Source organism: Cebus imitator, unplaced genomic scaffold (assembly GCF_001604975.1).
Source record: "Cebus imitator isolate Cc_AM_T3 unplaced genomic scaffold, Cebus_imitator-1.0 Scaffold61, whole genome shotgun sequence".
NCBI lineage: Eukaryota > Metazoa > Chordata > Mammalia > Primates > Cebidae > Cebus > Cebus imitator.
Window position 1 is genome coordinate 6,775,613 of NW_016107376.1, and position 26,965 is coordinate 6,802,577.

General features: G+C 43.1%; 2 protein-coding genes across 4 annotated transcripts in view; one reads left to right on the forward strand and one right to left on the reverse strand.

Annotated features, from left to right (window-relative positions):
• Positions 1-9,071, forward strand: part of UCMA (upper zone of growth plate and cartilage matrix associated) — a 64,152-nt gene extending 55,081 nt beyond the window's left edge. For 2 of the 3 annotated variants that reach the window (XM_037739029.1, XM_037739030.1), the window contains exon 4: positions 8,088-9,071. In XM_037739029.1, the coding sequence (XP_037594957.1) occupies positions 8,088-8,155 (68 nt within the window). In that variant the 3' untranslated portion in view covers positions 8,156-9,071. The remainder of the gene's footprint in view (positions 1-8,087) is intronic. The other variant, XM_037739028.1, reaches the window with a different exon arrangement.
• Positions 1-23,468, reverse strand: part of MCM10 (minichromosome maintenance 10 replication initiation factor) — a 39,443-nt gene extending 15,975 nt beyond the window's left edge. The window contains exons 1-10 of the mRNA XM_017529847.2: positions 23,418-23,468; positions 20,830-20,914; positions 18,080-18,421; positions 16,873-16,977; positions 16,596-16,724; positions 13,993-14,164; positions 9,189-9,354; positions 6,767-6,934; positions 3,568-3,684; positions 217-416 (exon numbers count right to left, since the gene is read on the reverse strand). Coding sequence (XP_017385336.1) covers positions 217-416; positions 3,568-3,684; positions 6,767-6,934; positions 9,189-9,354; positions 13,993-14,164; positions 16,596-16,724; positions 16,873-16,977; positions 18,080-18,421; positions 20,830-20,836 — 1,406 coding nt within the window. The 5' untranslated portion in view covers positions 20,837-20,914; positions 23,418-23,468. The remainder of the gene's footprint in view (positions 1-216; positions 417-3,567; positions 3,685-6,766; positions 6,935-9,188; positions 9,355-13,992; positions 14,165-16,595; positions 16,725-16,872; positions 16,978-18,079; positions 18,422-20,829; positions 20,915-23,417) is intronic.
• Positions 23,469-26,965: the final 3,497 nt, after the last annotated feature.

Genomic DNA, 26,965 nt, shown 5'->3' on the forward strand with positions numbered 1-26,965 from the left:
TCTTAAAGCCCAACACAAGTCACTCTCTCTCTCCTGAATGCCTTTCTCTCTGCCTGGGAATAAAAGAGGTCCTTAACCAACTTGTTTCAGGCAGTGAGTTATGAAAGATAAAACTTGTGCAAGTATCCTATGATGGTTACAAGAAGGTACAAGCAGTAGGTTTTGTCTTTGATAAGCAAAATCCTTGCCCCAAAATAAGCCCTGAGAATGTCTTACATTGAAGCTGCATACGAGGCAGAAGAAACCCCTCCGTAGTAAAAGCCATCTTGGCACAGCCGTTCTTTGAGGCTGGCGCCTCTGCGGGCAAACTTCTTTGGAATTCGTCCTCCGGAGAAGGTGGACTGCAAATCGGCACGCTTTGCACTGAGCTTCTTGTACTGAGCCTGGACGTGATACTGACAGTACTCACAGTCATGCTGCAAAAGGCAGAGCAGTAGCATCAGATGAGGGTGACAGGCGAGGAAACAGCAATGAGCAGACACAGTTCCTTCTCCCGGCTTCCCGGAACATGACTCAGGCACAGTCCTCCCTGCTGACCTCCAAGACCGTTCCCAACGTGGAAGGGCTGCTCAGTCCCCAAGGGGAAGAAGGTCTTCCCTTTGAGTCCCCCGAAAGTACTGTTCTGGTGAAATTCCCCTTGCCCTCTTTCTACAAAGGAAATGAAATCAGCTTCTAGGATGAACCTTGAAAACAAGGAGGGTGAAAGAAGCCAGACTCACAAGGTCCCATGTTGTGTAAGTCCTTTTACAGAAGAGACATATCCATAGAGACAGAAAGCAGACGAGACGACACCAAGAGATGGAGGGAGTGCGGGATGGGAGTGATGACTTAATGGGGCCAGTGCTTTTACAGGGTGATGGAATCTTGAAACCAGGGAGCTGGTGGTTACACAACTTAGTATCACTGAATAATAAATATTTAAAAATGGGCCGGGCACGGTGGCTCACGCCTGTAATCCCAGCACTGTGGGAGGCCGAGGTGGGTGGATCATGAGGTCAAGAGATCGAGACCATCCTGGTCAACATGGTGAAACCCCGTCTCTACTAAAAATACAAAAAATTAGCTGGGCATGGTGGCACGTGCCTGTAATCCCAGCTACTCAGGAGGCTGAGGCAGGAGAATTGCCTGAACCCAGGAGGTGGAGGTTGCGGTGAGCCGAGATCACGCCATTGCACTCCAGCCTGGGTAACAAGAGTGAAACTCCGTCTCAAAAAATAAATAAATAAATAAATAAATATTTAAAAATGGTTAACTGTATATTGTGAATTTTGCCTCAATAAAAAATAATTTAAAAACAAAATCAGCTCCCAGTGAGGTTTTTCTAGCTGTTTCTCTAGTTGATCCTTGGACAGGTGCTATCCTTTCAGTGAAAGAAACAAAGATGGTGCAGTATTGTTCTATTGGGTGAATAGTAGTTATGGTGTCAATGGAATTTCCTTTTCAGAGACAGTCTCCCTCTGTCGCCCAGGCTGGAGTGCAGTGGTGTGATCTTGGCTCACTGCAACCTCTGCCTCCTGGGTTCAAGTGATTCTCCTGCCTCAGTCTCCCAAGTAGCTGGGATTACAGGCATGCACCACCGCGCCCAGCTAACTTTTCTATTTTTAGCAGAGACGGGGTTTTATGGTCTCAAACTCCTGGCCTCAAGTGATCTGCCCATTTCGGCCACCCAAAGTGTTGGGATTACTTGTGTGAGCCACCATGCCTGGCCAGGCAGTGGATTTTTAAGGATCTATTTCTCACAGGGAGATCTGTTAGGTACTTCACTCTGAAATCTCATTTTCCAACTGTCACCCACCTTATTACTTCCTGTCCACGAATTCATCTAACAGGAAGGAATAAGGAAACTAAAAAGAGATGAAACCAAAACTGTCATTTCACCCTTCAAAGAACTCTAAGAAGTACCTCTTCACCCTACTACAAGGGCTACAACAAAAAAGAAATACAGTGACAGGTGCCAACAAGGACAGGGAGAAACTGGAAAGTTCATACATTATTGGTGTGATGTAAAACAGCACAGCCACTTGGGAAACCAGTCTGGCAGTTCCTCAAAAATCGAGACAGATACCATATTGCCCCAGTAATCCCACTCCCAGGTGTATGCCCAAGAGAGTGGAGCACATACTTCCCCATAAAAACTGGGATGTGTGTTTTAGCAGCCTTATTCATAATAGCTAAATGTGGCAACAACCCAACCATCTATCAACTGATGAAAGAATAAACAACGTGGTATATCCATACAATGGAATATTATTTACCCACAAAAAGGAATAAAGTGTTGTAAATGCTACAGCATGGATCAGTTGTGAGAAACATGTTAAGTAAAATAAGCCGGACAGAAAAGGTCACATATTGTGATTCTATTATATAAAATGTCTAGAAGAGGCAAATCCATAGAGACAGAAAGTAGGTTAGCACTTACCAGGGACTGGGGAAGAGGAGACTCGGAATAACTACTAGTGGGTATTGGGTTTTTTTCTGGGGTAATGAAAGGATTCTGAAATTACATAGTGGTGATGGTTGCAAAACTCTGTGAATGTACTAGAAATTACTGAATTGTTTATTTATTTATTATTTTTTGAGACAATCTCACTCTGTCACCTAGGCTGGAGTGTAATAGTATGATTTCAGCTCACTGAAACCTTTGTCTCCTGGTTTCAAATGATTCTCTTGCTTCAGCCTCCCAAGTGTTGGGACTACAGGCACCCCCCACCATGCCCAGCTAATTTTTGTATTTTTAGTAGAGATGGGCTTTCACCATGCTGGCCAGGCTGGTCTCGAACTCCTGACCTTGGGTGATCTGCTTACCTGGACCTTCCCAAGTGCTGGGATTACAAGCATGAGCCACTGCACCTGACCTGAATTGTTTTGGTGAATTGAATGGTAGGTAAATTATACCTAAATGAAGCTACTATTCTTTAAAAAGTCCTAAGAAAAGGTATAATTGAGTTAAAATACAATTTTCGTTGTATTTTATCATGTTTGCTCTTTGGGACTACAAGAATTGAAGGCAAACAAAAATTCTGTCTTAAACCTCCTGGTCAGATGAAAGATCACTTTCCACCAGGTGTAGTGGCTTATGTCTGTAATCCCAACACTTTGAGAGGCCAAGGTAGTCAAATTACCTGAGGTCAGGAGTTTCAGACCAGCCTGACCAATATGATGAAACCCCCATCTCTACTAAAAAATATAAAAATTAGCCAGGTGTGGTGGCATGCGCCTGTAATCCTAGCTACTAGGAGGCTGAGACGGGGGAATCGCTTGAATCTGGGAGGCGGAAGTTGTAGTGAGCTGAGATGGCGCCATTGCACTCCAGCCTGGGCAACAAAAGTGAAACTCCATCTCAAAAAAAAAGATCACTTTCCTAAGAGGTTAAATCTCCCCACCTTCCCCTGCCCTCAGTTTTTTAAACTGGGGATTATAACCCACACAGTAAATGTTCTCATTTTGACTCTTCCTTTAAGTAGGAAACTCAGTTCCAAACTGGTTATCACAGCTAAAGTACCTACAGTTTATTCCTAACCATTCTTTTTTTTTAGCAGAAACCATCCTAACAAAGTTGAAACCAACCAAATTCACAGTCTGCGTGCATGGCTCTCCGTTCTTCTTCCTGGCTTTACAGGTTCCCAGGTCGAGAGCTTCACCCATAATTAAGACCTTTTGAGGATGATCGATAGATAAACACACCTGGAAGAAAGAGGTGGGGCAGGAGTTAAAAGCAGACAAAATTATGGCCCTTTATTAGCAGGAACAGAGAAAAGAATGGTTGGTGCCGACTTAAGGTTATTGCCAGGTGCAGTGGCTCACGCCTACAACCCTCGTACTCTGGGAGGCCGAGGTGGGTGGGTCTCTTGAGGCCAGCCTAGGCAATGTGGCCAAAACCCTGTCTCTACAAAAAATACAAAAATTAGCCAGGCGTGGTGGTGTGTGCCTGTAGTCCCAGCTGCTTGCGGGGCTGATGTGGGAGGATCACTAGAGCCTGGGAAGTCTAGGCTGCAGTGAGCTGTGACTGCACTCCAGCCTGGGCAAGAGAATGAGGCCCTGCCTCAAAAAGGAGGGAGGTTTTACTGGTGTGAAGGAATGCGAAACCAGTGCTCTACAGCTGTTTTAGGAACAGGGGTGCAGAAGGTACCTTCAATTCTCTTCCGATTTTCTCTCCTTTCCTTCATCTTTGCGATTGGAATCCTGATTTTATCTGGGCTGGCCGAGTTCTCAGCCTCAGGTAATAGATCCTGTTCCCTGTTTTCCCAGCGCTCCTTAGAGCGAGCAGTGGTTATGTGATAAGTTCTAGATGATCAGATGTAAGCAGGAGTTGGTAGGGAAGCTTTTGCTTTCCTGACAAAACGAGTTAGGAGGCTGGCTCCCCCTTCCTCCTCACTTCTTGCCTTGAATGGAGAGGACTACAGAGACAAGTCCCTGAAGGGCCTTGGTGAACTCACCTCTCTCCCTTCTTGTTTACGATTTTCTTCTTGAACCGATTGTACCAAGAGGTACTGTCCTGAATAGCCTGAGCTTTATCCTCACCCCTCCTAGGACAAAATCTACAACACGTTAGCTCAATGAGCCAAGTAGCCTTCAGGTTATAAAATCTGGATCAGGGCGCTTTCATAATCCCTCTGTTGCAGGGTGAAGAGAGACGTGAACAGATGGGACTGCAATTGCCTGGACTGCCTTTCCCGAGCCTTCGTAGACGGGCTCAACCTAGATCCTAGGCTTCTGTGGACTCTTGCTGCCTGAGGTGCTTCGCCCAACTTGTGTAAGTGTTTTATCTCCTGGATGCATGCTCCCATAGATGGGTTTGTGCAAAACTGCAGGTAGCTTGGTTTGTGCTGAACCACTGGCAGCTGGGTTTGTACAAAGCTTTCGGCCAGACCTGGGAACCTACCAGATCTAGAAATAGTAGAAATTGGTAAGGTGTTTAGAGCCCTCCCATGGGATTGTAAACAGTGCATGGTGTTCCTCTCCAAGAAACTAGTACCCTTCCACGGTATGCCACTTCACAGTGATGGCTTGAGTTTCAAAGGCACCTCGTGACCAGGAGGGAAAGGCCGATACTCACAGAGATGTTGCTCTTAAATCACCATAGTGCCTTAATCTGGATTTTTAAAAAAATATATAAGAAAGATAAGCCCCCACTGTTTATTGTTGAAAAGAAACTGTACTTAAGTTTGTTACTAGCAGCCGAACACCCTTCTAACCGATAGAGGAAGATTTGTTGACATTCTCTGGTGAAAGCAAGGAATGAGATAACTTTTTCTTCACTTCTCTTGAAAATAATAATCTGACTACAATAGAGTAAAATTAGGTGCTGGGTCAGAGTAGAGAAACTGCCCATTGCTATTCACACTGTATCTAGATTTGCGACTCCCTAGAGAAGCGGTGGGTAGTGCCAAAACTGTAGTGTTGCCTGAGAAGATGAAAATTCACTTTGATTTTAAACTGCAGCTATGGCTGTCATAGTCAATGGAGCAAAATTCCCTCAACTATAACACACTGTTTTCTTGATGCCACCATAAAAATTTATATAAGGAATCTGGCTGGGCACGGTGGCCCACACTTGTAATCCCAGCACTTTGGGAGGCTGACGTGGGTAGATCACCCGAGCCCAAGGGTTTGAGACAAGCCTGGGCAATGCAGTGAAACCCTGTTTTTTGTTAAAAAATAAAGCAAAACCACAAAACAGGGCAGGCGAGGTGGCTCATGCCTGTAATCCCAGCACTTTGGGAGACCCAGGCAGGCAGATCACCTGAGGTCAGGAGTTCGAAACCAGCCTGGCCAACATGGTGAAGCCTCATCTCTACTAAAAACACAAAAAAATTAGCCGGGCATGGTGGCGCATGCCTGTAATCCCAACTACTTGGGAGGCTGAGGCAGGAGAATTGCTTGAACCTGGGAGGCGGAGGTTGCAGTGAGTGGAGACCACGCCATTGTACTTCAGTCTGGGCAAAAAGAGTGAAACTCCGTCTCAAAAAAACAAACAAACAAAAAAAACACCACAAAAATTAGCTGAGCATGGTGGCACACACCTATATTTACAGCTAGCTACCCAGGAGACAGAGGTGGAAGTATCCCTTGAGCCCAGAAGATGCAGGTTGCAGTGAGTCAAGTTCAAGTCACTGTACTCTAGCCTGGCCGACAAAGCAAGACTCACTCTCAAAAAAAAGTATTAAATCTAAGGAAACCTGAGCACAATAGTTCCAGAACTCCAGGAACTTTGTAACTAATTTGAAAAGACAAAAGTAGTTGTTACAAAATGCTTGAAACAGGTGGAAATTCAGAATACTGGTGGGTAATGAAGGAACAAAAAACAAGCCAGATTCACGGAGACACAATCACATAAAAGCATGATTTATTTTCTGGAGGTAGACTAATACAGATTTTTTTTCTTTTCTTTTCTTTTTTTTTTTTTTTGAGATGGGATCTACTTTTGTGCCTAGGTTGGACTGCAGTGGCACAATCACGGCTCACTATAGCCTCAACCTCACGGGCTCAAGTGATCCTCCTACCACAGCCTCCTGAGTAGCTGGAACTACAGTTGTGCACCCCCACTCCTGGCCAATTTTTAAATTTTTTTGTAGAGGTTGGGAGGTCTCATTGTGGTGGCCAGGCTGGTCTTGAACTCCTGGGATCAAGTGATCCTCCCGCTTTGGCCTCCCAAAGTGTTAGGATTACAGGTAAGAGCCACCATGCGCAGCCTCAAATGTCTTTGATAAAACTCAGCTAACTTGTAGAGACAATCATCAATCTAATCCCAGAAACAGGCTCTTACCTCCTCTGAACCATCCTTGGGCTTCATGGGGTTGGCATTGAGGATCCCTACTACAGTCCCCTGCTCTGTCTTCCAGAGTGCTTTGTGAACTTCTCCAAATAAGAACACAGACACGCATTGTGTGAGGTCACGAAGATCATTGAGTTTCCAAATGCTGAAGGTTTTTCCCTGGAACAAATAGTTAGTTATTCTTACTTTTAACAATTTTTGAACTGTAGGTTATGCCGTCTTCATTTATGGGTCAAGAGTTTTCCTATGGAAAAATATATGCATATAATCCATAAAATCCAAGAATTTTGTTAGTCGAATATGTATTGTCAGCATGTGTGATAACTATGAATTAACCTAGCCTTTAGCATGATATTACCCTTCTCATTTTAGAGATGAAGGTGAAATAAAGCAAGCCAGTGGCAAACTTGTTAGCAGAGTCTCTAATTACCTCTGGTCTAAGCAGAGGGAGTGGGATAGCACTGCCTTTCTAATGACACAGAGATACACACACATGTCATTAAAAGGACAAGTGGAAGGTATAACACACACTGCCATTTAATAACTTACTGATATGAATCAGTATTAGGTAAATTGAATAAATCCATTCTATATCATTGATTAATTATAATGATTATTTGTAGAGGCAAGGTCTTGGTCTGTCACCCAGGCTGGAGTCCAGTGGTACAATCATGTCCTGTTGCTCACTCCAACTCCTAGGCTCAGAGCATCCTCCATCCTCAGCCTCCCAAGCAGCTGGAACTATAGACGCATGCTACCAGCCCCAGCTAATTTTATGATTTATTTTCATTTCATAGAGATCAGGTCTCACTATGTTTCCCAGGTTGGTTGTGAACTCCTGGGCTCAAGTGATGTTCCCACCCTATCCTCTCAGTGTTGGGATTATAGGTGTGAGCCACCAAGCCTGGCCTAAGTATATTATTAATATGAATAAAGTTTCCTCTCTAGGCTATTACATTTTGCTTAGCTTACAAGAAAAACAAATGCATCACTTCAAGAAAATTGGTTGAGTTTAACCTTAACATTTCAGAAGTATTATTAAGTATCTGAAGAAATACAGCTCAAAATGCTGACCAATTATAACAGGAACAACCTCTACTTTTACAGATGTTTCTAAAAACAGAATAATTTGAATAATCTTGACTTGCACTGTCTCACAGAGGCATCCCAGGCTGGGTATGGTTATGGGTTATGGTACGGAACCTACTGCCTGGACTCTAAGCATGGCAGGCCTCTTCTGTGGATTTGTGCAATGCCTGTCTTGGGAGAGTTCAGATAAATTCTCGTGCCTATTATTTTCATGTCATTACAGCCACTTATGAAGTAACTAAGAATTTAATCAAAGGAAAATCAGACCTGTCTACATTTACCTCAACATAGCAGGTGCAGGTTTGTTGCATAGGCAAACGTGTGCCATGGTGGTTCACTGCACCTATCAACCCATCACCTGGGTATTAAGCCCAGCATCAGTCAGCTCTTTCCCCTCAGGCTCTCCCTCCCCCGTCCTCTCCCAACAGGCCCCAGTGTGTGTTGTTCCCTCCCTGTGTTCATGTGATCTCATTGTTCAGCTCCCACTTATAAGTGAGATGTGGTGTTTGGTTTTCTGTTCCTCTGTTAGTTTGCTGAGGATAATGGCTTAGGATCGGCTACTCTGAAAACTCAACTCCATGTTGGATCACACGAAAAACCTAAGGTTGGGCAAGATCTACATTAGAGAATACAACCATTATTGAGCATGATCAATCATAGTATTTTAGAGATAGGAGAGATTTTCAATCTAATCAAAGCCAGTTCCTTCATTTTATAGAAAAAGAAATGGAAGCCAGTAAAGAAAGATTAAGGGCCAAACTCAGGTAATATCACTAGTTAAGGGCACAAGGCTTAGAAGCCAGGCAATCTGATTTGCCAGGTTACAAAATAACTTTCCCATTTAGACGCAGTCAAAAGTGATTTTGAAACCTGATAGATCTTTGGTAATCACCGTTAAATTACACATATCACATAGCACTAACACAGGCCAGCAATTTCAGTACTTCTGTGGTTGACGTCTGACATCTAAAGGGACTTCCAAAGAATCTGTGAGCTCAGCCTATGTGTTATCTGCGCCTTTCCTCCATGGGAGAGATTACAGGATCACAGGGACAACTACGTGTCACCAAAAACTATGACAAGTGAAATGCAGTAAGAATAATTTGGACAATGGGAAGTCCAAGAAACGCATATACCACCAGGTCTTATTTAAGTAGGGCATCCTTTGCATACACCCAGTGGACACCAACTCAGTGATGTGTGGCAATTCTGGAACTCACTATACTTATTTCTAAATGAAACACCAACAGGTTCCAGTTAGCAAATTCAAATTCCCACTGTTAGTTTGTAGTAAAACTGCTAAGAAACCAACACAATGGCTTACATTGTTCATACTCTGTGGCGTAATCTTTTTCAGTATAACCCCGAATGTCACCCAGTCTATTTCTTCCAGCTTCTCTCTTGCCATCTTTTCCTTGATCTGAGACAATCTGATCAGTTTTCGGCCGGTCATTTTCTTGTTCATTTCTGTGGAGGATACTCGAGGCCGCCTGGGTTAAGAAACCAGCGATTAGTAATTGTGATTCTAATAAAAAATTACCTGGCACCTTAGCAGGTGGTAAGGGAGTGTGATGGGCAGAAACCTCTACAGTACCTGTTCTCAGGAAGCTTAGTTATATAGATCAATTTTTACAGCAAATACATAAAAATGTGTTTTTTTTTTTTGGAGACGGAGTTTCACTCTGTTGCCTAGGCTGGAGTGCAGGTGGTGCGATCTTGGCTCACTGCAGCCTCCACTTCCCAGGTTCAAATGATTCTCCTGCCTTGGCCTCCTGAGTGGCTGGGACTACAGGCACGTGCCAGCATGCCCAGCCAATTTTTGTATTGGCTGGTCTCTAACTCCCGGCCTTAAAGTGATCCACTTGCCTCAGCCTTCCAAAGTGTGGGAATTATAGGCATGAGCCACCGTACCTGGCCTGTAAGGTAATTTCTAAAGCTAGGTTGCCTTTCTTTGGTTATAGATCTAGGGCTTGCATAGAATACAAGAAAGATCACAAATCCTTTAAGCTCTTAAATTATGCAAATTTTAATATCCTGAATACAATCCTTTTTTACTTTTACAAAACCATGAATTGATATTCATAAATAAGACATTTACATTTCAATTATGCAAGAATTTCACAAGTTCTACTACTCTAATTGAATTTTCTGAAAGTCAAGATTTTGACATGCAATAAAGGCTTCCGAATGTACCTTCAATTAGTATATTCTTCTTCCTAATGAGTGGCCAAAAAACTATTAGGATTATTAACACTTGTTTCATCTTTGATCGCATTACATATTTGCAGACAAGAGATAACACTCAGAGCAAAACATGCTGCTTCACTATTTCATAAGTCTTCTGGAACAGAAAGTCCCAGAGCTAAGTCTGAACAATGAAGAATATTTCTCCATTGTTCTAAGTCAGAAGGCAAAACAATGACTTCACTGGCAAAATTCTTTCCTTTGTCTGATTTCTGTGAGTGTAGTGTGACAGGTCTCCTCCATCTGCCCCAAGTTACTTAAGGGTGTATGTCAGCTGCCTGAACCGTGAAGGCCAGGTAGTGAGCTGAGGCCATGGTGCCCAGCCAAGGAGCAGGTGTCCCCGAGAACCCAACCATCCTGGAGAATATCTAGGAACACACCAAGAAAAGAGTTTCGTCGCACATACACAGTAGGCAAATAGCTTAGGGGGGTCCTAGCTAGAGCAATCAGATGAGAAAGAGATAAAGGGCATCCAAATTGGAAAAGAAGAAGTCAAATTTATCCTTGTTTGCAGATGGTATGATCTTATATTGGGAAAAACCTAAAGATTCCACCAAAAAACTATCAGCACTGATAAAAACAATTCCGTAAAGTTGCAGGGTACAAAATCAATATACAAAAATCAGCATTTCTATATGACAACAACAATCTGAAAATCAAGAAAGTAATCCCATTTACAACTGCTACAAATAAAATACCTAGTAATACACTTAACCAAAGAAGTGAAAGATCTCTACAATAAAAGCTAAAAAACACAGATGCAAGAAATTAAAGAGGATACCAAAAATGGAAAAATAGCCCATGTTGATGGATTGGAAGAATCAATGTTGTTAAAGTGTCCATACTATCCAAAGCAATCTAGAGAGTTAATGCAATCCCCATCAAGGTACCAATGATAATCTTCACAGAAACAGAAAAAAAAAAATCCTAAAACGTATATGGAAACACAAAGACCGAAAATAGCCAAAGCAATCCTGAGCAAAAAGAAAAAAACTGGAGGCATCATATTACCTGACTTCAAATTATACTAAAGCTATAGTAACCAAAACAGCATGGTATTGGCATAAAAACAGAAACACAGATCAACAGAACAGAAAAGAGAACTCAGAAACGAATCCATAAATCTGGCATGAACTCATTTTCCACAAAGGCACAAAGAACATACAATGGGGAAAGGACAGTCTCTTCAACAAATGGTGCTGGGAAAACTGGATATCCATATGCAGAAGAATGAAACTACACCTGTATCTCTGGCCATATACAAAAATAACATCGAAATGGATTCAAGAGCCCAGGCATGGTGGCTCAAGCCTGTAATCCCAGCACTTTGGGAAGCCAAGGCAGCTGGATCACCTGAGGTCAGGAGTTCGAGGTTAGCCTGACCAACATGGCGGTTTCTACTAAAAATAGAAATAGCCAGTAGTGGTGACATGTGCTTGTAGTCCCAGCTACTCGGGAGGCTGAGGCAGGAGAATCACTTCAAGCGGGAGGCAGAGGTTATAGTGAGCTTCGATCACAACACTGTACACCAGCCAGGGCGACAGCAGGACTGTCTCAAAAAACAAAAAAATTAAAGACTTAAATCTAAGACCTGAAACTAAGAGATCACTAAAAGAAAACATTGGGGAAACTCTCTAGGACATTGGTCTGGGCAAAGTTTTGTAGAGAAATAACTGAAAAGCACAGGTAACCAAAGCAAAAATGGACAAGCGGGAGTCCAAGTCCAAGTCACTCTTTGGCTTTTGGATCCTTCCCAGTTTTGAGGAAACTTTTTTTTTTTTTTGAGATAGGGTCCTGCTCTGTGGCCCAGGATGGAGTGCAGAGGTACAATCTCGGCTCACTGCAGGATTGACCTCCCCACTCAGCTTCCCAAGCAGCTGGGTCTATAGGTGCATGTCACCACACCGGGTGGTGACATCTCTGTTTCTTTAGTAATGGGGTTTTGTCCCATTACCCAGGCTGGTCTCAAACTTCTGAGCTGAAGCTATCTGCTCCCCTCAGCCTCCCAAAGTGCTGGGATTACAGGTGTGAGCCACCATGCGCTGCTAGGGGAAAGTTCTTCCATACAGCCCAGGGTTTTTTCCTTAACAAGTTAATAGATTACTACCAAAAAAGCTCTAAAATCTAAAGCTTTCTGACCACAAACATGACACTCAAAGGAAATACTTACTATAACATTTCGGATTTTGGATTTTCAGATTTGGGACGCTTAACCAGCAAGTCTATATAATGTAAATATTCCAGAATCCAAAATCCAAAACAGTTCTGGCCCCAAGCATTTTGGATAAGGGATACTCAACCCATGTCGGGGCCAGAGGTTCACATATAACAATTACAAAAAGACTCAAACTATTCCGTAATCCCTTAAATTTAAAAGCCACTTAGAAACTTTTGCTGAGTAGTTTAAGCCTCTCCTACCTCAGTTTTGATTCACATGTGCAATAAATGCCCGCAGCAGCTACACTGTTCATTACCAGCAGGGAGCTCCACGTGGGCCATGGCTGGGGTTAGGCAATAGCATCTCAGGAGGGGCCAATTCTCTACCTTGAGAAGGCACCCTGCAGCCCTCTCAGTAAGAACCACAGCTTCTACTGCTGTATTCTATTTCTCAGACTCTGTCTCAGATGCAATTAAGATATACATTCTTCAGTTCTGGAGAATACCAAGTCTTTACAATACACTTCTTTTTTGTTTGTAGAAACGGGGTCTTGCTCTGTTGCTCAGGCTGGTGTGCAGTGGTACGATCATAGCTCACTGCATGCAGTCTTGAACTCCTGGGCTCAAGTGATCTTCCTGCCTCAGCCCCTCAAGTAGGACTATAGGTGCATGCCCCTGCATCCAGCTAATTTACTTTTTGTAGAGATGAGGTCTCACTATGTTGCCCTGGCTGGTTTCGAGCTCCTGACTTCAAGTAATCCTCCTGCCTCGACCTCCCAAAGTTGGGCTTATAGGTGTGAGCTACCAACCAGCCTTGCAATACATTTTTATTGTATGCTGGCAACACTTGTTCTCCTCTGCCTAATAATACTTTAAGAGCTTAGCAGTTTTAAGAGCCTTACTTGTTGGCTGATGTTTGGACCGGCAAGGTTGAGGAGTTTTAGAGGGGTTTCACTTGGTTCCTCAAAGGGACTGTGCTAAAAGCAATCCAGTCTCACGGTGAGGATGACTGTGCTGCCTGGGATTATTCAGATGTAGTGATGGAGATGCAATGGAGCCGTGATGCAGAGCACAGATAATAAAAAATAAAGTCAAATCAAAGTCCAGGATTGGAACACAGCTTTTAATTGAGCTTGGAATATATTCCTATTTTAACAGACTATGTTAACAAAGGATACAAATTTGCCTTAAAAAGGGTATTGGAAAGAAAAACGGCATAGCTATTTTTCTTAACATCAATTACAAGAATCAAAAGAAACAGAAAAAATGATCCTAAAATGTCTACAGAACCACAAAAGACCCAGAAGAGCCAAAGCAATCCTGTAATTGCTTGACTGCATTAATATTATCCTGGTTGAACTGTCTATGTATTTACAAATAGTCTAAATATACCTCAGTAGAGATGGAGACAAATTTTAAAAGTCGACTGTTTCCATCTGTCAATTTCTGATTAAATATACTACCATTTGTCCATTTCTTTTTATAGATACATATTCGTTGTTGATTATATGCATAAGAAAAAGTCTTTCTTAAACACTGAATATGCAACTGTACTTAGTCAAACCCAGGGCTACTGCTAGTCTTACGGCAGTGTTTTGCACAGTTCAAGAGCTGCTGGTGTTTTATGGATCCTGATGTGTATAAACACACTACTTCTAAAAGACTGAGTGGCACAAAGAGCCATGCAGTAGTGGCACAAAGGAACAGATGGTAGAGCTACTACTGACCTGAGCCGCAGGCCGGAGAAGGCTTCCGTGCAGACCGGCTGAGCCGTTTCCCCAGAGTTTCCTGGGGTCCCCACGGTGTGATCTCTAGTTATCCCAGTAGGTTTGTTCCAAGAAATAGTTTGAAGTGGTTGGGAGGGTGCACTTGTCATCCTTGAAGAGGAGCTTTTGGGCTCTAGAAAATTAACACAATTAACAAAAAGGCAACCACACTGATAATCACGAAATTTATTTTTACAGATTTGTTCCTTTATTTGGTGACAGGAACTCACTGTGTCACACAGGCAGGAGTGCAGTGGCATGATCTGGGATCACTGCAACCTCCATCTCCTGTGTTTAAGTGATTTCCGAGTAGCTGGGACCACAGACATGCACCATGCCCAGCTTATTTTCCTATTTTTTGTAGAGACGAGTTTTCCCATGCTGCCCAGGATAATCTCGAACTCCTGAGTCCAAGCAATCCACCGGCATAGGCCTCCCAAAGTGCTGGGGTTACAGGCGTGAGCACTGCACACAGCCTGAATTGTTCCTTTTTTAAAGGAACACCTGCAATAATCAAATCTTGAGAACAAAGCAAGCCCCACCAAGACCATGTCCTGGCAGTACAGGCCAACAGAAATTTCTCTGATGACAGCAACGTTCTACATTGGTGCTGTCCAATACAGTGGTAGCCACCAGCCACATGTGGCCATCAGTCACTTAAATGCGACCCAGTGCTTTTAAGGAAGTAAATTTCTAACTGAATTTAATCTAAGTTAAATATCCACATGTGGCTAATGGCTAGTGTACTAGGCAGTGCAGTTCTAAAGCACAGTTTCTCTATGCAACAATGTTTACTGAGTATTCATCACATATAGAACACTGGGGTACATTCCCAAAGGGAGGAAAGACCTCCTTCAGAATGAGTAATTAGTGGGGATTTGCATACAGTTCAAATTCTACTTTAAGAAAATCCAGGCCAGATGTGGTGGCTCACATCTGTAATCCCAGCACTTTCAGAGGCTGAGGAGGGCAGATTACTTCAGGTCAAGAGTTCAAGACCAGCCTGGCCATCAGAGTGAAACTCCATCTCTACTAAAAATACAAAATTAGCTGGGCGCTACTCAGGAGGCCAAGGCAGGAGAATCCCTTGAACCCAGGAGGCGGAGGTTGCAGTGAGCCCAGATCATGCCACTGCACTCCAACCTAGGTGACAGAGTGAGACTCTGTCTCAAAACAAACAAAAAAACCCAGAAAACAAAAAAACCAAAGTTAGTTCCCCTTTTCTTCTTTGTTGTTTCATTTCACTCCATTCCATTTTATTTATGGGGTCAAGGAGAGTTAGGGGTCTGGTATTCTCTTCACTATTGCTTCATTAAATATCCCTGATGTAGTTACTTTTCATATTTTAGAAGTGTTAGAATAATTTTCCTGAAGGTCAGAATGCTTGGGTATTTTCCTTAATAAAATATCACTCTCTCTTTCGTAAGATTATTGTTTGCCCTCGGAGGGACTTCGGATCACTGCTCTCACGCTAGGGCCAGGGCGAGCCTGGAACTTTGGAACCTGCAGGCCAGGCCCATTCCCCACCCCTCAGAACCAAACTTTGGACATTGCGTAATGCAACACTTTAGTAATGCCAAAGGTCCTGAGGGCGTGGATGAGACTCCTGAATGGAGGTACTCAATATATAATTTGCTGTCAGATTAATATGAACACTCAGGCAGAAGTAGTTCTCTACTAGGTTGCCACCAGACCCATGCTATTCAAAGGGGCCTTTCCAAACACATGCAGCCAATAAAATGCTGCATCCTCTAACCCATGTTCTATTAGGACCATCCTGTCTTAGGTCTCCTGGCAATACAAGAAAAACCAATACACAGGGCAGAAATCCTTTTCATTGTTGTTTTGTGCATATGCATGTGTGTGCTGAAATAGGACTGTATTTTGAGTACCGTCCTACACTCCTGGCAAAGAAATCTTTTCTAAAAAACAGCCTTTTGGTTTAGTACCACCTGGCTTCAAATAAAACTGGACCATTTTCTAAGGTAATAACCTCACAAGCCTGAAGCATGAGAACCTAACCAGTGGCTATACTTACTACAATCTGGGTAAAACTATGAGACTATAGAGTTAAAAAAAAATTCATCTTGTTAAGTATTTAGTAAACAGCTACTCTGTACCTAAGGATTTTCTTTGAGACAGGCTCCTACTCTGTCAAACAGGATATAGTGCAGTGGTGTGATGACAACTCACTGTAGCCTCAACTTCCTGAGCTCAAAGATCCCCCCACCTCAGCCTCTCAGGTGGCTGAGACTACAAGCAAGCACCGCACCTGGCTAATTTAATTTACTGTAGAGATAGGTTCTTGCTATATTGCCCAGGCTGATCTCAGACTCCTAGGATCAAGCAATCCTCCCAATTCGTGCCTTGACCCTAAGGATTTTCTAGGCACTTTGAGATGTAGAGGAAGAACACAAAATATATCATGTGGTTCCATTCCCAAGAAACTTACTTACTTTCTCAGTGGGGAGATAAGACAGATCAGAAGACACAGACAGACAGACAGACAGACACACACAAACACATGCAACAGTGCCAAGATACTGAGGCCTCAAGTACCACACCTGGAGGGGAAGCCTTTGGTGTCCGGGCCACCCGCTTGGTTCTTGGTAGCACAGGGACATCAAGCTCCTCAGAAAAGCATGGTGACTCCTGAATTCTCTTCTCCTTAAGAGGCAGCCGTGGAGACTTAGCTGTTTGATTAAAAGTAAAATAAATGAGTAAAAACCCATTCAGAAAGAGGTTCAAAGGGCTGTCTGAACAGGAATTGGATGCAGAAGTAATGTGATAATTTCTTAATAACAGAAATGCACACGACTGCCAGAATCACAGTCTTCTTACCAGGGGATTTATGCAGACGGGCTGGGCTTGCTGACTGTTTAATTGTGGCTACTTTTAGCTGTTCTTGTAAGGACTTCATTTGCTCTTGCAACTTCCTTAATTCCTCTAGTAACAAAAATATGTTAATTTAAGAACCAGGCAGGAGAAAGTATTCTACATGAGAAAAATGCTGGCAATATTTGCTGTCCACTCTCTGCTCCCACACCTTGAGACCCACAACATAATCACATACCCAAAGCTCATGATTAACTTTTGTACTTCAAAGAGGTCCCTTAGAGAAACACATTATTTTATTTAAAGTAATGACGTTTGACCCAATTGTCAAACTAGTTATAAATTTGTACTATTAACAGATATCAGATACAAATCCACAGTTAACAAGATTTTAGGAGTTGAAAAATAATTATAGGCCAGGCATGGTGGCTCATGCCTGCAGTCCCAGCATTTTGGGAGGCTGAGGCAGGAGGACTGCTTGAGTCCAGGAGTTTGAGACCAGCATGGGCAACATAGGGAGACTCTGTATCTATAGAAAATGGAAAAAAAAAAAAAATTTAGCTGGGCATGGTGATGCATGCCTGTGGTCGTAGCTAGTAGGGAGGCAGTGGCAGGAAGATCACTTGAACCTGGGAGGTCAAGGCTACAGTGAGCCATGATTGCACCACTGCACTCCAGCATGGGTGACAGAGCAAGACTGTCTCAAAAAGCAAAAAAAAAGAAAGAATTGTATTTATTTCATAAATTGGGTATCATAACTAACATAATAAATGCTGGCTTCTGTATTAGAAAAAACAGCCAACCACTGAATTTTATTATAGCTTAAACATGAAGAAAATAACATGTCTCAAAGCTTCTGTGCAAGAATGCTCTGCTCAAATAGAATACATAGCAGCTTTGCAGCCTTATCTCTGGCTCCACACGCACATAAATCCCAAAGTACTACCATTCCGTAAGAAACATGAAAAGTGGCAGAGCCATTCCGTACAGGGTCAGTGGCAGCTGGCTGACACTGATAGAGCCTGTAGTTTGTGCTGAAATGCTGGTCTTAAACATTTCATCTACTAACTCGTATAATTTTCTTTCTTTCTTTTTTTTACAAAGTCATTTATTTCTACCCTTGAATCGGCAGCTATTTTGATAACAACAATTAGATTGGTAGTTTTCATCCAACTGATCACAAAGAAATAGGGAAGGCAAGTAGTTAGGGCACCTTGCAACTCCTGATTCGTTTTCTCTTGACTGGGGGCAGGAGCAGGGAGGATCCTATTTTCAGTGGATTGTGATGCAGGAACTTCTTCTTCATCTGTTAAGTCCTCCATATCTCCAAAGAGAGTGGCCAGATTTTCCTTTTCATCTTTGGCCCTTCCTGTTTCTCCATCATCAGCCTCTTCTGTGTAAGATTCACCGTCACCGTCGGCATCAAAGAGCTCATCAAATGCGTCGGGCTCACCATTTTCCTGAGTCAACAAATTACTTTCTTCTGAATTATAATCCAAGGCTGACTCACTTTCTTCCAGCAGTGCGGTCAGCAGAGACAGATTGTCTTCCTCCTCTAGGGAAAAAGAAGAGAAAGGATAGAGAATAAGTGTACCTAATTCCAAACATTCAACTTTAACAAGGCAATTTAAATGACCCCATAGAAGGTAAGAGAAACCACCCGATGTGTAAGATGCTCATTACCTGGGTGATGGGCACAATCATACGTCAAACCTCAGCATCACACTCTACACCTTTGTAACAAATCTGCATATGTACCCCTGAATCTAAAATAACAGTTGAAACTTAAAAAAAAAAAAAAAAGACCCTAGAGATGCACCATTTTGCCTAGTCTTTGTTCTCCTTGTCTCTATCTTTCCTGTCCCCAGGTACTTTTTAGGGGACACTCGGCTAAGAGGGAGCCAATACATGCTTAGTGCCTAGAGTGGGCCAGCCAGGAGGCCAAATGTTCTTACCTACTATACTCCAATCAATGAGACAACTTCGCATAGCAACTTCCGTGAAATTCAACCAACAAGGAAATCATTTTAAAACACCAAACAGATTTAGGCTTTAGATGTATAGAATTCTTTGCCTTGAAATTATTTACAGGGTGGGTTACATAATACAAAGCATCGTAGTATCTATCTGGAGACAGTATTGGTCTATTCAAGTATGAGGAGGAACACTGTTCAACAGCACATCCCAAGTACCACCCACTTTCCGATTTCCCCTACACCAGCCAAACTGTGAAGCCATGCCGACCAAATGAGATTTTCTTACTAAACATTATGGTTTCTTTTTCTCCTTTTTTCTTTGAGACAGAGTCTCGCTGTGTCACCCAGGCTGGAGTGCAGTGGTGGGATCTCTACTCACTGCAAACTCTGCCTCCCAGATTTAAGCAATTCTCCAGCCTCAGCCTCCCGAGCAGCTGGGATTACAGGCGCGTGCCACCATGCCAGGCTAATTTTTGTATTTTTAGTAGAAATGGGGCTTCACTATATTGGCCAGGCTGGTCTCGAACTCCTGACCAACTCCTGATTCACCCACCTTGGCCTCTCAAAGTGCTGGGATTACAGGTGTGAGCCACTGCTCCCAGCCTAAACATCATGATTTCTTTTTTCTTGACCTATACTGTCTCCAGATAGATACTACGATTTCTTAGAGAACATGTAACCATTCACCTCTTATTTTCATGTCAATCTCATAGCAAAAAGTGATGCTTTGTATTATATAACCTGCCCGGTAGGCAATTTGCCAATTTTAAGAAACAGGAAACTGCCATAAGACCACCAAAGCAATGAGTTTCACGTAAGGAATAACATCCCTTATCTTAGGTTTATTTCCCATGGTTTTGACTTTCCATGGTCACTGTGGCTGAGGACAGTACAACGGATATTTTGAATGCAACAGATACTTAAGAGAGAGACCACACTCATGTAACTTTTATTACAGTATGTTGTCACAATTGTTCTATTATTGTCGTTCATCTCTCACTATGCCTAATTCATAAATTATACTTTATCACAGGTATAATGTACAGGAAAAAAACATAGCATGCATAGGGTTTGGTACTATCGTTGGTTTCAGGCATCTGCTGGGAATCTTGAAACACATCCCTCAAGGGTAAGCAGGGGCTACCGGGCATCACAGTGCAAGGAATTTCAAGTTTTTTTTTTAAATGGCAAAGTATTATGCGTTTGAATTTTCTTTTTAAATCCACTTTCAGATTATGAGTTCAATTATGCAGCTAGGTCTCTTCACAACCACCACAATCAGTTTAATTTTTTAAAAATAGAAATGAGGTTTGACTCTATTGCCCAGGCTGGTCTTGAACTCCTGGACTCAAGCAATCCTCCCACCCCAGTCTCCCAAAGTGCTGAGATTACAGGCGTGAGCCACTGAACCTGGCCCAGCACAATCATTTTAGATGATTGCTAATTAGCGCAGCTTCTCTTTTCAAGGTAAACATTTTGTACACACCCTTGCAAAATGAACAAAATTACAAAGGATTATATTAATAAAAACTAAAGTCAGAGCGTCAGAGCTAGACTAAGTCACTTCAACAGATTTCATTATCAAATGTAAACTCTGAAGTCAGACTGCCTGGTTCAAAGCCCTGCTCTGCCAGCTTGAACCGTGACAAGTTACTAAACATCCCTGTCTTCCTGCCTATAAAATATGTTTGCCCAAGGACTAAATCAGTTAACATGTGGACCATGGAGCAGTGCTTGGCCCCCTGTACACCTTGCCAGCTATTGTAATTATGAGAGACAATCACTGTTGCCAGAAGGAATCTCATCTGATAAGAGCAAGTAACATTCAGTGATCAAGGTGAGATGTGAGATTGCTTCAGAACCATGAAGACGATACCTGAGGGTTGGGGAGCATTTTCACTATTTTACAAGTAGAATAAGTAACAAGTCCATGGACAAAAGGGTACTTTTCCTTGAAACAGCGAAACAGAAAACTGCCAGGCCTTACCATCCATGCTGTCAAGAGGACAGTTGTGACAGGAAACTTCAAAGGAGGCTCAGGTGCCCAGGAGAAAAGCAATGTAGAATCTTCGCTGTGTGAAATCAACATCAGAAATGTCACTTTCAATTTTTCTCTTTCTCTTACAACACACACCCAACACACCCAGAATCCTACCACTCCTATGGGCTCTAACCTCAGGATGCATCCAGAATTGACCATTTCTCACCTCCTCTCCCCACATTGCCAATGCCAGGGAGACCTCCTTAGATGTAAGCAGTTCACTTTTACTTGTCTTTAAACTAAGATTACAGAAACTCATTGAGATGCAGAGCCACTTGTATCATATAGATTACGTGGATGAGATAAATTATGAGGAAGAACTATTGGGGTTGGCCGGGCACGGTGGCTCAATGCCTGTAATCCCAGCACTTTGGGAAGCTAAGGTGGGCGCATCACTTGAGGCCAGAAGTTTGAGACCAGCCTGGTCACATAGCAAGACCTTGTCTCTTTTAAAAAAAATTACACATACACACGAATTATTGGGGCTAATCTAAATTAAGCTAATCTTTCATTTTATTCACTGCAACTCATCTGACATCTACATTATCCATGGCAGCTTACTGTGTGATTCTACTTAGTTGCCGCCTTAGTGACAATCACGATTTTGATTCAATACTAGTCAAGGAAGCACCAAGAAACAGCATAGCTAATTAAGACAAAGTTGTATCACTCTGTGCACTTCTCTTTTCATTTAAGATGAGTTTTTAAACGCAAGTAAAGAGCATACATTTTTCTAGGCTCTTATTTAACTGACATATGCTCTTTGGCAAATTCAATGTAAAGTAACTAATCATGGTGACTATGGTGCTTTCTTTTCTTTTCTTTAGACAGGATCTCGTTCTGTTGCCCAGGCTGGAGTGCAGCAGTGTGATCTTGGCTCACTGCAACCTCCGCCTCCCGGGTTCCAGAGTCTCCTGCCTCAGCCTCCCAAGTAGTTGGGATTACAAGCATGCGCTACCACACCGGCTAATTCTTATATTTTTTGTAGAGACAGGGTTTCACCATATTGCCCAGGCTGGTCTTGAACTCTTGCCCTCCAGTGATCCATCTGTCTTGGGTTCCCAAATTAAAAATTCATTCAACAAATATTTCCACGGACCTCTCATGTGCCAAACATTGTGCTATCTACTGGGGGATTTATTGGACAGTAAGCTTCCTGAGGATGAAGAGCAAACTGTCTTGTTCAAGTCTGTATAACCAGCTTCGCCTTCCCCCAAAATGAAACTGTGCACCCTTCTTTGCCCTCAAATCCAGGGCCATTGACAAATACTATGGTTCCATCTCCAGAATACTGCTCAAATCTTCCACTTCTCTGCAACTTCACTGCCAGAACAGTAGGCCAAGCCACCAACAATCTTTCACCGGGATGGCTGTGTTAGCTTTCAATGCTGGTCTCTTTGTTCCCCTGCAATCTCGTCTCCGAACAACAGTCACAGTAATCTTCCCTTTCCTTAGTAACCTTTTAAGAACATAAATCAGATCATGGGAGTCCTTTAATTGAAATTCTTTAATGATTTTCCATTGCCCTTAGAACAAAATGTACGAAGCCTGCAATGCAATGATTCATATTCTCTCTCCCTGTCCAAGCTTTCTACTCCCTCACCTTTTCCACAATCCACCACGTCCAACTCTACCCATCCCGGACACCCCAAACGATGTTCCAGCCAGGCCAGCCCGCTTCCACCTTCTGGAACCCAGTAAGCTGCTTTGAGGCCTCAGGCTCTGTCCATAAGCTCCCCCTAGGCTCTTTCTCGGTTTCCACTTATCCACCTTTCTGAGCCTTTCCTGACCACCCTGAGTCATCCACTGTCGAGCACTTGTTTGTTACCTGCCCGTCCCTTTAAAGTGGAAGAGCCGTGAAGGCGGCGGAAATGTGATCCGAGCCCTGCACGCGGTCGGCGTTCAATAATCATTAGCAAGCCATGAATACGAGAAAACAGTGAATGAATGAATAAAAGAAAGCTCAGGCAGCAAGCACTTGGCAGGCACTTAAAAGGCTGCTTTGGCCGGGCGCAGTGGCTCACGCCTGCAATCCCAGCACTTTGGGAGGCCGAGGCGGGCGGATAACCTTGGGTCGGGAGTTCGAGACCAGCCTGACCAACATGGAGAAACCCCATCTCTGCTAAAAATACAAAATTAGCCACGCGCATGCCTGTAATCCCAGCTACTCGGGAGGTTGAGAAAGGAAAATCGCTTGAACCCGGGAGGCGGAGGTTGCAGTGAGTCGAGATCGCGCTATTGCACTCTAGCCCGGATGACAGAACAAGACTCCGTCTCAAAATAAAAAGAGGCTGATTTTAAAAGGAAGAACTCGGTTCCTTAGTGGATGGTCCGGCAACTCCCAGCTCCCCGCCCGGCCGTGCCAGCCCCGGGCAGTCTCGAGCTGCCGCCAGATCCAGATCGAGCCAACCCGAGTCCCCCCGACCCCGCATCTCCCTCCCTCGGACCCCTTGCAACCCGCGCACAGACGCTCGAGGCGGCCCCAGCCCCGCCGCCTAAGGGTCACCCATACAGCTTAGGCCTGCACTCCTCACCCGGCGCCGGAACGTCTTCCTGGTCCACAGCTGAACCCGCCAAAATTCCAAACGGATTCCGCCCCAGCCTTGATGTCAGACGCACGTGGCTGTGGGGCCGCACTGATTGGCTACGTTAGCAAACCAAGGCCCTCGCGCAAAGCAATCGGATTGGTTTACGTCATCGAGCGCCCTCTTTGTTGGGGGCAAGGGAACTTCCTGTCGCTAGAAGCCTTAGTCCTCTAGGTAAAATAGGGCGTCTGGCGCGCCCTGGTGCCAGGAAGTTTAGATCGTCCCATCCAGTATTTTTCCTGCGGTCTGACCTCAACTCCTGACACTCTGGAACCCACTGTTACTTTTTCAGCCTTGTGTCCTTTGGAAATGTTTGGGCTCAAGACAAAACAGATCCGGTCCACTTTTACCCAGTCTGACTTTGGGTAAGTGACTTATCTCTGAGTTTCCCCTTCACCATCTGGGCAGTGAGGGAAAGAGTGGATGACATCCTTCGACACTGAAACCACCATTTCTCGAGTAACCCCTGGTCCATACATTTTGGGACTTCCAAGTGGTGTCGGGTGAAGAGAACTTAGCAGGAGACCATCCATATCTTTCACAGAATTTTTTTTTCCAGTAAAATTCAGGCCCCTTTATGTATTTACATTCTAAAAAGTAGTGTTTGTGCGTAATACTAAGAACATAGTTTCTAAATGCAGAATCACATTTAGCTTTTACATAGTTTCAAGGGAGTGAGAGCAGAAGACACTTTGATGGACCAAATGGCCGCTTTAAGTCTTTCCCCCTTTTTCCTCCTTGCAGACACTGTTCAGGCATTACAGTCCCCCCAAGAATAATCCCTTTCGTAGAAGGTCATATCGCTATCCACTACCTACTTTCATTTCAGAACAATTAAAATCGACTTTAGGAAGACTGAAGATAAACAGTCCTGATGCCATCCACACTGACTTTTTTCTGTGTCCTAATGGAGTGTTAAGGCTCCATTTATGAGCTCAGCCCTATTTAAACCTATTATATTGGCTCAGGAATGGAAACAATACCATTTCTGAGAGTTGCTAGTGTTAAAAAATTCACAGTAATGGAGGACAAAGACCTGTATCTCTGCTTGGAGATAAGTGGCTTCTTGAGAAAGAAGAAAACCCAACCTCTTTAATTTTCATAACAGAATATTATCTTTGTTTCCCAAATAGATGTCTATGCTTTTCAGCCAATCTAGAGGTTGTTACCTCGACTGATGTTTTGCAAAGGGAAGCCAATAAAAAAGCGTAGCCACCCTTAGAGGCAATAGATGACACGTGTTTCCTATTTAGATCTTTAAAAGGCCAGACTCAGTTAATCTGCTCAGGATCAGAAAGAGACCCGGAAAGGGAAGGGGATTCTCTACAGAATGTAAATTACCCCACAAGAGACAGCTTTGCAGGGCCGCTTCAAAATATGTCAAAGAGATCTGTTTTGGGGTAAAATACTTAAGTTTCTGTGAAGGCCTGCTGTCATGTGATGCTATACTAGAGTTAGGTTGGAATCTTGTATCTTATTTCTACAAAGAGTCTTGTTCTGTCGGTCATAAGATCTCTGTTTTAATGTTAATGAATGCAAGTACCTGAATTCCAAAGGGAGGAGGATATAATGGGGCATGTTCAATCCATGCCCCCCATCATAGCCTGAACAGGGTTTTCAGGTTTACTTTGGAATTCAGTTGGCCAAGAGGAGGTTCCATGCAGTTTGTTGGGGGGCTCAGGACTTTATTTTTGGTTTACGACTTAAAAGCTGCAACTAGATGTCATATCCCTTTCCCCCACCGAATTAATGATGGGCATGATAAATTCAATGTTTCATTAAAAATAATCCAAGTTATCGTCACTGACATGCACCTTGATGAAAAAAAAAAAAAAAAAAGATTAAAAACAAATAATCCAAGTTAGCCCTTTCCTTATAGGTCATATGGAAGAGTCAACCAATCTTCACAACAACCTTGATTTTCTAATGCAAACATAAGTTTTACATGTGTTCATATTAAATAATTTTATAGTCAAAGTTTTTTTCATTAAAAAAATAGACTTTATTTTTTTAGAGCAGCTTCAGGATTACAGAAAAATCAGGTGGAAAGAACAGAGTCCCCAAATAGCCCCTTCTACACACACACAGTTTCCCTTATTACTAACATCTTGCATTAATGTGGGACATTTGTTACAATTGATAAATCAATATTGATACATTATTATTAACGACAGTCCATAGTTATTTGGGGTTCACTCTTTATGTTGTACAGTTTTATGGGTTTTGACAATGGCACCCATCATTACAGTATCCTAATGTAGTTTCACTGCCTTAAACGTCTCCCGCACTCTAGCTCTTTATGGTTCCCTCCCTGCAATCCTTGGCAACCACTCCCATCTCCATAGTTTTGCTTTTTGCATTGTCAGATGGTTGGAATCATACAGAAGATCATACTTTGTCAGAATGGCTTCTTTCACCTAGCAATCTGAACTTGAAAAACTGCAAGGAATTCCACCCCAAAATATGACTCCTTGGTATTGAAGCAGGATCGGCCGTGAGAAACAGACCTCCGGGATACTGAACTGGGAAGGAAGAGGTGTTTTATTACAGCCGGGAGGGAGGCGACATGTTTTGTCTAACAGCCAAGCTCATTTAATAAAGAGAAGCTCTGCCTTTATATAGGCTTACACGTCTAGATATGACACGTGAAAGGCTCTAGGGTTTACAGTTTTAGAAAACGTGAAAGCATCTTGGGCTTACAGATTTAGAAATTACATGTGAAAGGGTCAGTGGAGTAGGAGTGGCGTGGGGGTTTGATCTTGTTTAGGTAAAAACAATGCCTTGGAGAGATTCCCCCATACTATACCTGCTATCTACAGGAAGGCGATTAAGGAGGCACCAGTTGGCCAGGCTTTTCTTTTTTTTTTTTTTTTTTTTTTTTTTTGAGATGGAGTTTCGCTCTTGTTACCCAGGCTGGAGTGCAATGGCGCGATCTCGGCTCACCGCAACATCTGCCTCCTGGGTTCAGGCAATTCTCCTGCCCCAGCCTCCTGAGTAGCTGGGATTACAGGCACGCGCCACCATGCCCAGCTAATTTTTTGTATTTTTAGTAGAGACGGGGTTTCACCATGTTGACCATGATGGTCTCGATCTCTTGACCTCGTGATCCACCCGCCTCGGCCTCCCAAAGTGCTGGGATTACAGGCTTGAGCCACCGCGCCCGGCTAGGCTTTTCTTCTATTGAAATGCAGTGTGGGAATCAGGGGGAGGTGATCTTAGATGTTTGGGTCTCCCTCCTCACCCCACCTTTTGAGACCCTCACACTATAATATTAGTGAGAGGTCTCACTCTCATTCTCATTTTCCTGATCCTCTGCAGAAACTGATTGATAATGATTGATAATGATTCATATAATATACTTGTGATATCATTTTTTGGCTAACTATAGCAGTGATGAATCCTCTAATCATCTGACAGAATAGGGGGAGTAAACAAGGGAGTAATAAACGAACACCTATTATTATTATGACACTTATGATGAGAGTCTTGAATCCTCC